Genomic DNA, 12,120 nt, shown 5'->3' with positions numbered 1-12,120 from the left:
AACCAGCAGCTGTGCTCTGATCTCAAGCTGTAGTGTGAACAACCATCTCTAATGAATTGCTGTCACATGCAGCATTCGCTTCCGGGCAACCAGCCAGTGATCCAACACCGAGCTCCTGGTGCAGACAATTTAATCTACCGGTAGATATTTAGAGTGTACTTGAATGATTCTGGGTGACATTGTCTCGTAAATAAAATTATATCAACAGTTCGCGTTAAGGATGGTGCAAAAAACAAACAAAAAAAACTCCAAGATATTTCATAAAGTTAAATCAATCTGATTAAAAATGTATATAAAATTCACAAGGGTGGAATTCATGAACCTGTGTAAATGCTAGATTCTGACATTTATAATAACTGATATTTAGCTTTGTTGCTCCCAATGTTAAACGCTATTCCAGTCCAATAAAGTGTAGCATTTTATTCCGGGTCCGATCCTTCATTAATGTTATTTTGCTCCCACTGTGAACAAAGTGAGAAACTGAAGGGTCTTGTGTCAGCAAAACAAGGAATCTATTGTTGTTGAAAGTAACAGCTCTTTGGGGATTGTGTTACTTGAAGTTTTTATTTGCATCTAATGAGAACTAGAGTTATGGCCTCCCGGTTGTTCTGACTCCACCAAACAATTAAGGTGCATTTTACATATCATTCTGTGTGCAGTGATGACTGTGAGGTGATTGAACGAGTTACTAAAGTTATCTGCATGTGATGTGCACGATTACAGTTCATTTCTATTTAATCTTTAATGTACACTCGAAGCTAAACAGCAGCAGATCCCATCCGTCTCAAATATGGACGTCGCCACATATTCTTCACAAACACCTTTAACCTGAAAAATCTATGCAGTCGCTGCAGATTCAAGGTGGGCATCCAAGATTAGTACAAACAGCTCAGAAATACGCTCACAGATTATGACATCACATTGAGGCTGACCTTTGACCCTTTGGCTGTAAAATCTTATCACGGTCTTGTTTTATCCTACTGACTTTTGAATACAATTACCTCGGGGAGTTATTTGAGCGCCGGCGTTTGCTGGCCGTCCGTCCGTCCGTCCATCTGTTAGCAGGATAACTCAGAAAGCTCTGGATGGATCTTGATAAAAATGTCGGGAAAGCTACCAGGAACAGATGATACATTTCTGGTTATGATCCGGAAGAGATCCTGGATTATGGTTTAGTTTGACATTTTCAGTAACGTTGCAGTCAATGGAGCGTCAAAATCTGTTCCTCAATATCTCGGTTGATTATTGACCGATGTTTATGGAATTTCACACAGTCATGTAGGGTCGGGGGCTCTATCTTACTGCCGAATTTCATCTGGATCGGATTCGGAATGACGTTAGGCACGGAAAGTGTTCGGTAATAAAATGTCTTCTTTGTCCTCAGCGGCCGAGATGCACCCAAGTTCGTTTCCATAAATAGATTCTTCTTTTCATATAATCAAGGCGACAGAACGCCGCTACAGCGCCCCAGCGTCAACACAGGTGTCGGATTTGTCAGAAGATCAACACCACCTGTTTGTCTCCAGAGCTGGAATTCCAAGTTCATTCTGGGTCCAGCCTTTCAGCAGCAAGTGACGCCGACACATTGCTATTTTGCATTTCCATCAAGATCAAAAAGATTGCTCTTAATGCGTGTCGTGTGCGATCTCTCTTCAAAGATGGATTCTTAAAAAACATCTGCTCTACATGTGCCAGGCGTGAAGACCGTTACGAGTGTTGCTGTGTAGATACGTCTTCTGAAACCTAGACCTTGGAACTCAGCCTGAAGTAAATGGTTTTGATTATTAAGAACAGAGACATCTTTTGGGTTTTGATTGCTAAGGAATGGGATCACATGTCCTCTCTCACTCCTCATCACCTTTAGTGATTATTTTGTTCTGTTCTGAACAAAAAGGGAATTTAATCTGTAATCTGTCATGTAATGTAACAAAGAAAAAAAGGCCTTGAAAAACATTACATTTTAGTAGGGTTTATTTTGCTCTACATCACAACATTTTACATTCCACATCAATGTAACAGTAACTTATGTCGGAAAACAGAGAACACAAAGTAACACAAGACAATCTCAAAACTGTAATCCTAAACGAGCACCGACTAAAACGTTTCGAAACATTATCAAAGATTTCACAAATGTTGCATGTTTGGTTTTGGTACTAGACAGAAGGAACCTCAGCTCAGGTGTTAGAAAAGACGTTCCGATCTTGTGTTTGTGAGTTCGTACAGCCGAGAGGCCTCAGGGTCCTCGGCTGACGTGGCCCATGGACAATATTTGTGTTTTAGGAAAATCACTTATAAAAATTGAGAAAAATATCAAAAAGAAAAGTATTATAAAAAATACTCTATTGACCGTCCCAATATATAGACAAGACAAACAGGAGGAATAGCAAAGTACTTCTCAAAATGTTGCGATTCGGTTAACCGATGACCGTTGACATTCAGTGGAGAGATCGATTCCAAGTCTCGTTCCAGTTTTTCCTGATTCAATACAATGCGAGTTTATGCAGCTGCTGCAGCAAGCCAAAGCCGGAAAACACAATCAAGAGACAAACTATACATTATTTTGAGACATTCCAACATTGATGTACAACCTCAAATCTTCTACTCATTTATCTGGCTCAGAGCAGACAGATAAACAGCAGCCTGTGGAACGGTTGCTAGCTTAGCCACACCTTGTCTTCTACAGGCATCCTGACAATCATTACGAAGGAAGCAAGGCTTATTAACTGCAACGCTTTTCATGGTTACCGATGTGAGAATCATAATCGTCACACCCTTTACATTGTGTAACGTCTGTGAATGCAGGGGTCCCCATTACGCATCCCTGCTGCATTAAAGGAGTAATTTGTAGTAACATTCTGCAATAAAAGACAGCTATTACAAGATTTGCACAATTATAGAACATTTCCAAATATCGTAAATAGCCTTGCATAGATAATGTAATTTGTTTTCAATAATTATAAGGAGTAATGGATTACAGGATGACAATTGAGCTATATTGTCAAGATGTAGCGTAATCATTCTTAAGCTATTTCAAGCAATATAAAAGTATTAGACAACATTAAAGTAAAACAATTAAACAGATTATAAACACTGAGAGAAGCTAATGCCCACAAGTGAACAGTATTTTATTGGAACAGCAGACTTTAAGGTGATTACTGATCTAAATTATTTTTTTAGGGGGTGCTAATTTTAATTCCAACTATTATGAAATAATCACATGACCTCATCTTTACAGGACAAATAGGCTCCACTTAAAGGATAGATCAATGAACAAAGATAAATAGATTTTAACTGTATAAATACCAGTAAGTAACTGAAGACTTAAATAAGTGTTTAAACATGGTGGAAAGCGGCATGACAAGAGCAGATCCTTCTCGGGCCGATTACAGACGCTTGCCTGTTTAATTAGGGATCTCCCGACGAGTGGGGCCGACTAAAACGCTTACATCTAAATAATTAATGAGGCGGAGCAGCTGTGCCTTGTGCATAAATGCGCATGATGTTTATTCATGAGGATACGCCTCACCAGATTCCAGACAAACCTCCCGCCGCGATGGGGACACCGGAAAGGTGCGCCGCTTCAAGAGTTAATTTATGAAGACAAACAGCGGAGGACCGCGTTTGCATTTACATAGAAGGGGTGATTGTATCCACCGTCCGTCCAGCCTTGACATCAGTTATGTGAATCACACACGTATTGGTCCCGTCTCAACTACGGGATGCGTTTATCCTGAGCCGGGACAAACATTATGGCTTAAAGTCAAGATTACATTATGTTCAACGCTCGAAGCTGCACCTGCCGAAGACCCAGAAGACTCTGGTCAATAGATTGTTGGAATTAAATGCTTTTTTTTTTTTTTGGTCGTACACAGAATGAGGAGGGGTTCTCACAGACAACCGTTTATGTCGAAGTCAACTTTATTTTTCCCTTCGCTGGGAAAGCGACACCCATCTCCTGAACGCTAACATGTTCCTGTTTAGCACAATCAAGATATGCTTTAAAAAGTATGTATCAGAACAAAAAAATGTGGAAAAACAAGTCCTTCAAAGACGTCAGTAAACACCCGGATAAAAAAATATTCCATATATGATATTGATTTTTTTTTTCTTCAAAAGGAGCAAAAGTTCATCATGTGCTGATTTATAGCTTTATACCCGAAACGCGGTTTATATTCCTGATGAACATAGTTTCAAATAAGTCAATTACAAACATCTGCTTTTGCGAATGAAAGCAACGATCGCGTTGTACAACGGCGTGATTTTAGCGGCTGGAATAAATAGCTCGACGTTGTGCGTCTGACTCAAACCGAGACGTCGCCGATTGACGCAAACATTAACCGACTTCTCGAGCGGTAACCAGCAAAGAGAACATCACGCTCTCCCCGCGTGTCACGCCGACTCGGCGCTTTATGATTTAGATTTATTACTTTGATAAAAGTAAAAATGTGCGTCTCTGCGCTGAAAGGAATGCAGCTCAAAGGTCGCCGAGGCTCTGTTAAATCACTCTCAGCGCTGACAGAGCTTTTCGTAGCGGTTTGACGCTAACTTAAAGGGCGAAGCCGGAGAAGAACTTTTGTTCTGAACTGGGTTTCTGTTACTATCAAACATGTAACTAGACCTCATTTACTGACTTTATTATTCTGACATGCTTGCAGGGCAGCTATAAAATCACAACGGCCTCCCTTAAGGTTTTACACATGTTCAGTACGTATTTAAAAAACAAACAAACACTTCATTCGTGAGAAAGGCGTACACAAAGCATTCCAGAAGAAAATAAAAACTGACCTGCCCCGAGGCACCCGGCAGCAGCCGTGATAGAAGGAACCAAAACACTAAACTTCCCGCTTCAAGGAATTGAGTGGTCGAGTCCAAACGGCTCAAATTTGCATTCAACTATGTCCATTCAGAAATAATGCACGCACGTGAGTGACCGCCTGCACGGACAGTGAAGACCATTCTTATGTTTGTCTAGAGTTGTTGTGCCCAGTGTAGCAACAGTGAATATTAAATATGGTGCAGCAGAAGGGAGAGGAATGAAGAGCGTGTGTGAGCAGGAATCAGACTAAGCTTCTTTTTGTTTTAAGAGGATGAGACTGGAACCAGAACATACTGCATGTCCAGAGGGCTGGAGGGTAGAGGGAGGCGAGGAGGGGGGCTGCACTACACGAAAGATCCTACTGCGGATAGTTATTCTGTTGCCGGCGCTTCGCCGACCTCATTTTCTCGAAGCGTGACTCCATTTCTTCGAGGACTTTGGGGGTGTACCTTACGACCAGCTTCACTGTGCCCTGAGCCGCCTTGAGGAGTTCCACAGCTTTCTCATGGTGCTCACCTTCCACGCTCTTGGGGGGGGGGGGGGGGACACGACAAAACAACAACTGTAAGAGGCGTAACAACCACAGTAAAGTCTACGCTTTTATGGCTTCATCATCCAAAAAGCAATATACTGCGGGAAACCGTTAGGCAGAAGGTATGCAGTAACTTTGGAAGGCACAACCATCCCAGCACTTTACGGGTTTCTCAGTGAATATAACATAAGCTTTGGCAGCAGGGTTCGACGCGCCGTATAAAAAGTTTGTAATTTGGACATTTTTACGAGTGAATCAACGCAGTCAAATGGATGATCCTGGGAATGCAAGGCAAGCAGAACCTCTGGATGTAGGCGTTAATGCAGCAGAGCCTTAAAAATCCCCCGTAGAGTTTAAAAATTAAAACGGGGTGCGTGCTCTCACAGTCTACCTCATTTCAAAGACGTTTTGTTGTTCTAGCCCGGCGTGCCGAGGCCTTTATTTCATCAGCTACTGTAAGTCGGCCTCAAATCCAGCACTCCGGACCGAGCCGCGGCCGCTGAACGTACCACCCCGTTAACGGAGAGAAGCTGGTCGCCTCTCTTCAGGCCTCCGTGCCGGTCAGCGATTCCTCCCGGGATGATCCGAGAGATGTATATCGGTGAGTTTTGCTCCTTCCCGCCCATTATGTTGAAACCGAGGCCTTCCTCTGTCTTGGGCAGCTCCACGACACGTGGATGAGAGTGTCCCTCACTTGCTGCGAAGGCCGCCACAGTAGCCTAGGAATAAACCATGCGAGGCGTATATAAGGAGGATCTTTTTCGTGTCTCACATGTCGCTGGAGGTGCGGCGTCCGATGGTGGTCTACCTTAGCTGTGGCGTTGGCCCTGACTTCAGGACTGCTGTTGATGTCCACAGTTTCGTACACATGTTCATAAACCTGAAGACATTACACCCACATTAAACCAAAACCGCTTAGCGACGGACCGCGTCAAACTGTAAGGAACGTAAACGCCATCATTTCAATGGCATTCACAGTCAAGTCGTAAAAACAACACAACAACACACACCTCTCTGACAGCGTTACAGAATTCACTCTGTAGGACCCTCTGCAGCGCCTGCAGCTTCTGGGGGGGCACTTCACCCGTCCTCTGCAGCTTGTCGAGCAGTTCAACGGCACGGTTAATATCTGGCAACAAGAACACAGACAGCAACACCAAGCCTCAGAGTTACATCTGCAAATGGTGGCATTCGTAGAGGCAATGAGCGATCTGCCGATTTAAATATTTCACGTTAACGTTAAAAGCAATTGCTTACAAAGTGCTTTTTTCAGACAAACAAGACAGGAATGTGAAAATGTATCATCGCAAGACAATTTAATAACAACAAGAGCATGAAGACAGTAAAGCAATAACACGATGACATTACCGGGACATCACAAAATGTAAGCAATAAAACCAAAAGGAGTAAAAATAAAAGTAATAAAAACAAGAAAATTCATAAGAAGACTTACCAACACAGAATAAAGCTATTAAAACACAACATCCCAGAGGGAAACGTAATAATAAATAAGAATAAAGTGATAAAGAGTACAATAAAGTGTAGAATCGCATAAAAACAAGTCTGTGAAAATGAGAATTTAAAAATCTTCAGCCACCAGAGGTGATTTTAAGTTTTTTTCCATCTTTATACTGTCCAATTTAAATGGTTAGAATGAGGAGGACCGCACTGCTCTCTGAATCCGTTTGTGTGACCTGAATTAAATCATTATTTACCACTCCCTTCACCATTTCGATAACAATTAATCAAAAAAATTGTCATTCTGTTACGTTACTGCCCATTGTGTATCGATAGACACGACAAGAGCTAATGTACAATGAGGCACAACGAAGGTTTGCTGCAACATATCCTGATGCTAATAATGATTCAGCTGTTAAATGTATGAAGATGCATGTTTTTATGACAAACAGACGCTGAACGTTGCAAAACAAGCTAGGTTAGCAACTCCCTGCTGTCGCGAATATTATAGCTAGTAAGCTAATAGAAGCAAAACAAACTGGCCTTTCAAGTGATCGTTCCTTCAGCCCCGCAACACATCTTTAACGCAACAATAGCGAACTAAATACGAGCACAAGACGTAAAAAAAAAAGACACCAGCTATGTCTTGCTAACAACAATAGTTGTCAAAGTCTCCCAAGCAACAAACCTTCGTAAGCTAACCACTAGCTAGCCAATTAACTTTACCTCTTTCCAATCGCACGGGCTCCCCGAGAGATGCCATTCTTGGAATGATTAGCTATTTGACGTCTGAATAATCGTTCGCAAGATGATAGATATAGAAAACTAAATTCGGTAATCTCTTCTAGCCTTACAAGACCTTAACAGGGATGATAAATCAGATTAGCCAGTTTAGCTGGCTAGGCTAGCTGCCAGTGTCATGGTGCGTTTAAGAAACCTCGTAAAGTGGAAAATCCATCTGTTACTGTGTAGAGTTTAAATTATTTATCTCAAAACAACTCTTAAATAAATACCATATTTCCAAAGAATAAATATGATATAAGATGTAACGCCTTATCTACTTGTAGTTATATAATTATTTATGAATAGTTCACAGATCATCCATTCTTTATGTTTTCCCTTGATGTTGACGCTAGTATCGCGAAGCGACGTGAAAGTTGCGGACTGTGACGTCAGCAACATATCACTGTTTAACCAGCACGCAGCTAACAAAATGAGGCCAGATCCCGAATTGTAGTAGCACTCAGGGATTATTGCATGATATCCCGTGTGTTGGTGACAAGGAACAGACAGTCTGTGCCTTTTTGCTGACACCAAAATGAAATCTCACTGCTGCCCTCCCCTGTTTGTCTGCAGCAAAAGCTGAGGCTGGAGGAGAGAAGTGCAGAAAACTGCTGCTGCACTGCTAGAAAAAACACAAAACCCCAAGTGTGATTCACTTCTGACCACACCCCAGCTGCTGATGACATACAAAAGGTTTTCCTTTGACAGCTGATGAAACACACATGCCGTGATATCACTGAATGGGGGGGGGGGGGGGGGGGGGGCGCAGCAATGTTTGCCTTTATATTAAGAAAATATGGACATTGATCGTTTAAACGTGTTCTTTTCTTTTGTATTTAAGATTCATTGCAATGCTGTCAAATACATACTACATCATAATGCCAAATCTGTTCACATGCAAGATTTATGATCACAAAAGATCATACGGTTTGGTCTTTTCTGCAAACAAGGGCTGCACTCCGACTCAGAGACGACTGATTTGAGAGCACGTTGCCGTATTACTTTAGTAATTGATCTGTGGATGGCAGATTTTTTTTATTACTTAAGCTTTGTTGGGCAAAAATACCCAGACCTTTTACTCATGATGAATGAATAAGCTCAGACACTGTCTGAAATAATAGTGGAGCGCTTGATTCATTGTCCTGCGCGCTGGGGATGTGTTTAGTTCTCGGACATGAACAGATCATTCAGGTTCTATCTATGGTATTTTTTGTTTGAAGAGCTGCCTCTTCTCGTAACATGATAGAACAACTTACTGTACGTAGCAATAACCGGAAATCTCACTACCTTTTGTTGATTTATGATAATGCGCCTTCGGAGAGAAACACCTGCATGCTTGTCATCTTACTCCGATGATGAAGTGGTGACTATTTGGTCTGAGCTTGTGTATAAAAACAAACAAACAAACTTACAGCATCTTCATCAGCTTCTTCAGCAGGGTCCAAGAAAAATAGACGTTGGAATGTCTTTCTTCTGTTTTCTGTTTCGGCATTTTGTTCTTCCGAATCAGGTCGCACCTACCTGCAGGTCGATGAGGGCTTTTAATAGAAATATGAGACTTCATTGTTTGCTTTTTTATTTTATTTTTATACCTATGTGTGTCTTCTCTTCTCTCGTAGATGCTTCATATTAGATTAGTTGAACACATTTTATTTATATCCCGCTGCCACCTTAGACTAGAGGGACACGCAGAGAGCCTATCCCTCGGCCACGGCTGAAAAACGACCCCTTGGCTTTATCCGGAGCCCCCTCAAAATCTCATCACCTCTTCCCCATTCCAAAGGCCATCTCCCAGCAGAATTTCATTCACATCCAAATCTGTTGCTCGTTACTCGTCGGTGGAGGTATCTGTGACATCTGGCCCGTGCTGAGTTACGATCTGTCGGAGGGAATGTTGATGTGAAGCCATAGAGGCCTTTCAACCCAGATACCAAAACGGTTACTTGTTCCTTTTCGATCGCGGTGAAGCGCAGCTGCACGAAGCAAAAGAGAGACGTCTGAAGGTGGGATTAGCGTGCGTCGATAACATGAGGTCAGGTGCATATTTTAAATGTACACAAAAGCATGGGTGGGGTCAACGCTAATGTCAACTCAAGCACGCCTCATTAATAATCCACGAGCTATTTGTGCTAGTCGACTCTTGCATGTGTCGGCACTTTTCCTGTGATGTTAAGTTCTTCTAATTGTAAAATGTCTTCTGTGCTGCTGTATTTACCATTAGGTAGGTATGACCGGCTAAGTGCAAATGGACCTAGAGTGACTCTGTGGTCTTGCACTGCGCTAGTACGGAGCAGGAAGTGGTTTAGGAACATTTTTCCACACCAGGATGAAAAAAAAAAAGATCCCTCCCCGTTAAGGCTCAGTCGTGAGAACTAAATTCATCGTTGCGCATCATTCCTAAATTGAAATGTCACTGTTATTTGGCAGCATTTGTGCACTTGCATGTTCCTGTATGTGTGCCTGCCTTCCTTCCTCGCCTGTCTGTACAATAAAGTTTATCTGGCCTGGAAAAGCACGGTTGAAACTTTATCGACATTGATTTAGTTTTTTCAGTTTGCCTATAGTCATTTTTATTTCTTCAAATATTTCAGTTTAATATTGCAAACAACTTCACAACATACAAAATGAATATTATTAACCCAGAAACATGTCAATGAATAAATTATATATATATATATATATATAGTTTTAAATATATATCTTGTCCTCTTGTAGGGATAAAAAAATAAACAGCAAAGCTTTGACAACAGCACCTTGACATAGTATGTAATTCCAACATTACCTTGAGAAGTTTAGAACAGTAAACAGATAAATTACTCGAGAGGAAAACTGCTTTCTGCTGAATATGTAATGGAATGTTTTTGGTCAGCATCATATCATTTTTTTTTTTTGTAAGTGGAGAATTTCTCAATTCACAATTGAAGCAGCATGCAAGCTTTTGAAGATGGAACTGTCCTCTCTCGCTCCCTCTCTTTCCTTGCCTGTTTTTTTTTTTTCCCCTTCATTTTTTTTGAATTCTTGGCAACGAAAACAAATCACAATGTCTTGAGGAATGTGATATAGTAATTTAAACTGGGCGCAAAATGACTGATCAGATTTTTTTTAATTGTTTACAAGGTCATGAATATGTTCAATAAATAGACTGTAGTATTACTTTTTACTGTATAAACGTCATCTTTTTTTACATGCAGTCCATAAAATTTTCATTTGACGGAATAATTTACCCTGTTATGTATATATACAAATAGATATTTTCTCTTTATTCTCTTTTTTAAACTCTTCAATAAAATCTATACATTGTATACACTATCTCCCTCTTTTAATGGTCAATGTGCATACACACGAAGTGTCTATCCTTATAAACCGCCAGCCGATCTTCTTTTTGCTATCCATGGTGAGCGCTCGCACGTAGGACTGGGTTGTCCTGCATTGGGAATTATAATGCCGCTTGTCTATTCCTCTGCAGCCCTCCTTTGTGTACCCCATGGGGTTGCATTTGGTCTCGTAAAAGTACTGCTTCAGTTGGCCATTGGGGACAGGGACCTTTTCCATGACGGTAACTGTCTGCCCAGACATGTCTATTGCCGTCTTTTTATCCACAGCTGTCACCCACTGGCTAATACTGTCACACACGCTGAGCTCTCCGCGCCGCGAGGGATCGGAGTGTCGCCGCACCCTCATGGACATGTTAGCGGCATCCAGATAGTTTTTGTATTCCTCCAGGAGAAAGAGCAACGGCGGCTCTAAAGGCACTTGGTTGCTGATCATCACCCGTGAGTCGTACAGGTCAACATCCTTGGTTTCCGTGGCGACCAAAGAGGATGGGCCACCGCCGCCGTCGCCGCCGCCACCCTGGCTCCCATCAGCCCCCTGTCCCAGCTGCGCCGCCTCCCCATCCACCTCCAGGAGCTCCTCCATCACCTGCTCAAACGTGTCTGCGAGGGAGGGCAGCTCGCCACGCTGGCCTGCCGCGCCGCCGCCGCTCTGCGGAGTCCCGTGGTGGCCTCGAGCGGCCGTCGCAGCGGCGCCCAAGTAGCCTTCTGTCCGATGGCCCCGCACGCCCGGGGCGTCTCTGAGGGGCGCAGCTCTCATGCAACTGAAGTATGAAATAACCATAGTAAGGAACAGGATGGTCATCACTCTTCTAACCTGGTGGAACTGGAGGAAAAGAAGAGGGACAGAGGGGGGAGAGAGAGAGCAGGGCGGTCAGTCAAAGAGCATTTTCCACAACGTTGGCTCATTGTCCTTTCATTTCGACCCGCTCCTCTTTGCCTGCGAGGCAACAAGCGAGCCCAGAAGCGCCGGGATAATCAGAAATGGTTTGTTTTGTCATACTAAACTGATATCGGCGGCGTGTCATCGGCGTTTTTCAATCTGATGACAAACTGTAAGCGTTCTATTCCTACGTGAGGTCTGGCTTGGATTTGTATTTGTTGGCAGCGACGCACCAAAGCTGTGCTGCGCATCAGAGAGACTGCTTATTACAAAAGACACCATTACACAAATAGTTGTCATTACATCCCCACAGCCG

The 12,120-nt window shown here is 42.5% G+C and overlaps 2 protein-coding genes across 2 annotated transcripts; both read right to left on the bottom strand.

The window, feature by feature from the left end:
* Window positions 1–5,174: 5,174 nt before the first annotated feature.
* On the bottom strand, window positions 5,175–7,569 carry lin7c (lin-7 homolog C (C. elegans)). The gene is made up of 5 exons (XM_068739203.1): window positions 7,533–7,569; window positions 6,359–6,477; window positions 6,157–6,228; window positions 5,858–6,067; window positions 5,175–5,342 (listed from the first exon to the last, which is right to left on the bottom strand). Exons 1-5 carry the CDS (start codon window positions 7,567–7,569, stop codon window positions 5,175–5,177), a joined length of 606 nt encoding a protein of 201 aa, XP_068595304.1.
* Window positions 7,570–10,710: 3,141 nt separating this feature from the next.
* Window positions 10,711–11,726, bottom strand: bdnf (brain-derived neurotrophic factor). The gene has a single exon (XM_068739326.1). The coding sequence runs from the start codon at window positions 11,724–11,726 to the stop codon at window positions 10,896–10,898; it is 831 nt and encodes a 276-aa protein (XP_068595427.1). The 3' UTR covers window positions 10,711–10,895.
* Between the last annotated feature and the right edge of the window lie 394 nt (window positions 11,727–12,120).

The sequence above is a fragment of the Brachionichthys hirsutus genome, chromosome 1 (assembly GCF_040956055.1).
Source record: "Brachionichthys hirsutus isolate HB-005 chromosome 1, CSIRO-AGI_Bhir_v1, whole genome shotgun sequence".
Taxonomy (NCBI): domain Eukaryota; kingdom Metazoa; phylum Chordata; class Actinopteri; order Lophiiformes; family Brachionichthyidae; genus Brachionichthys; species Brachionichthys hirsutus.
The sequence above is the reverse complement of the archived record's forward strand: the minus strand, read 5'-3'. Positions and strand labels throughout refer to the sequence as shown.

Excerpts from the sequence above, each read along its gene's own strand:
- lin7c (XM_068739203.1), bottom strand. The coding sequence starts at position 7,569 with ATGGCATCTCTCGGGGAGCCCGTGCGATTGGAAAGAG. Across the intron at positions 6,229-6,358 it reads TCTGTAACGCTGTCAGAGAG|GTTTATGAACATGTGTACGA; the intron begins GTGTGTGTTGTT and ends TAATGTCTTCAG. Across the intron at positions 6,068-6,156 it reads GGGCCAACGCCACAGCTAAG|GCTACTGTGGCGGCCTTCGC; the intron begins GTAGACCACCAT and ends GTTTATTCCTAG.
- bdnf (XM_068739326.1), bottom strand. The coding sequence starts at position 11,726 with ATGACCATCCTGTTCCTTACTATGGTTATTTCATACTTCAGTTGCATG.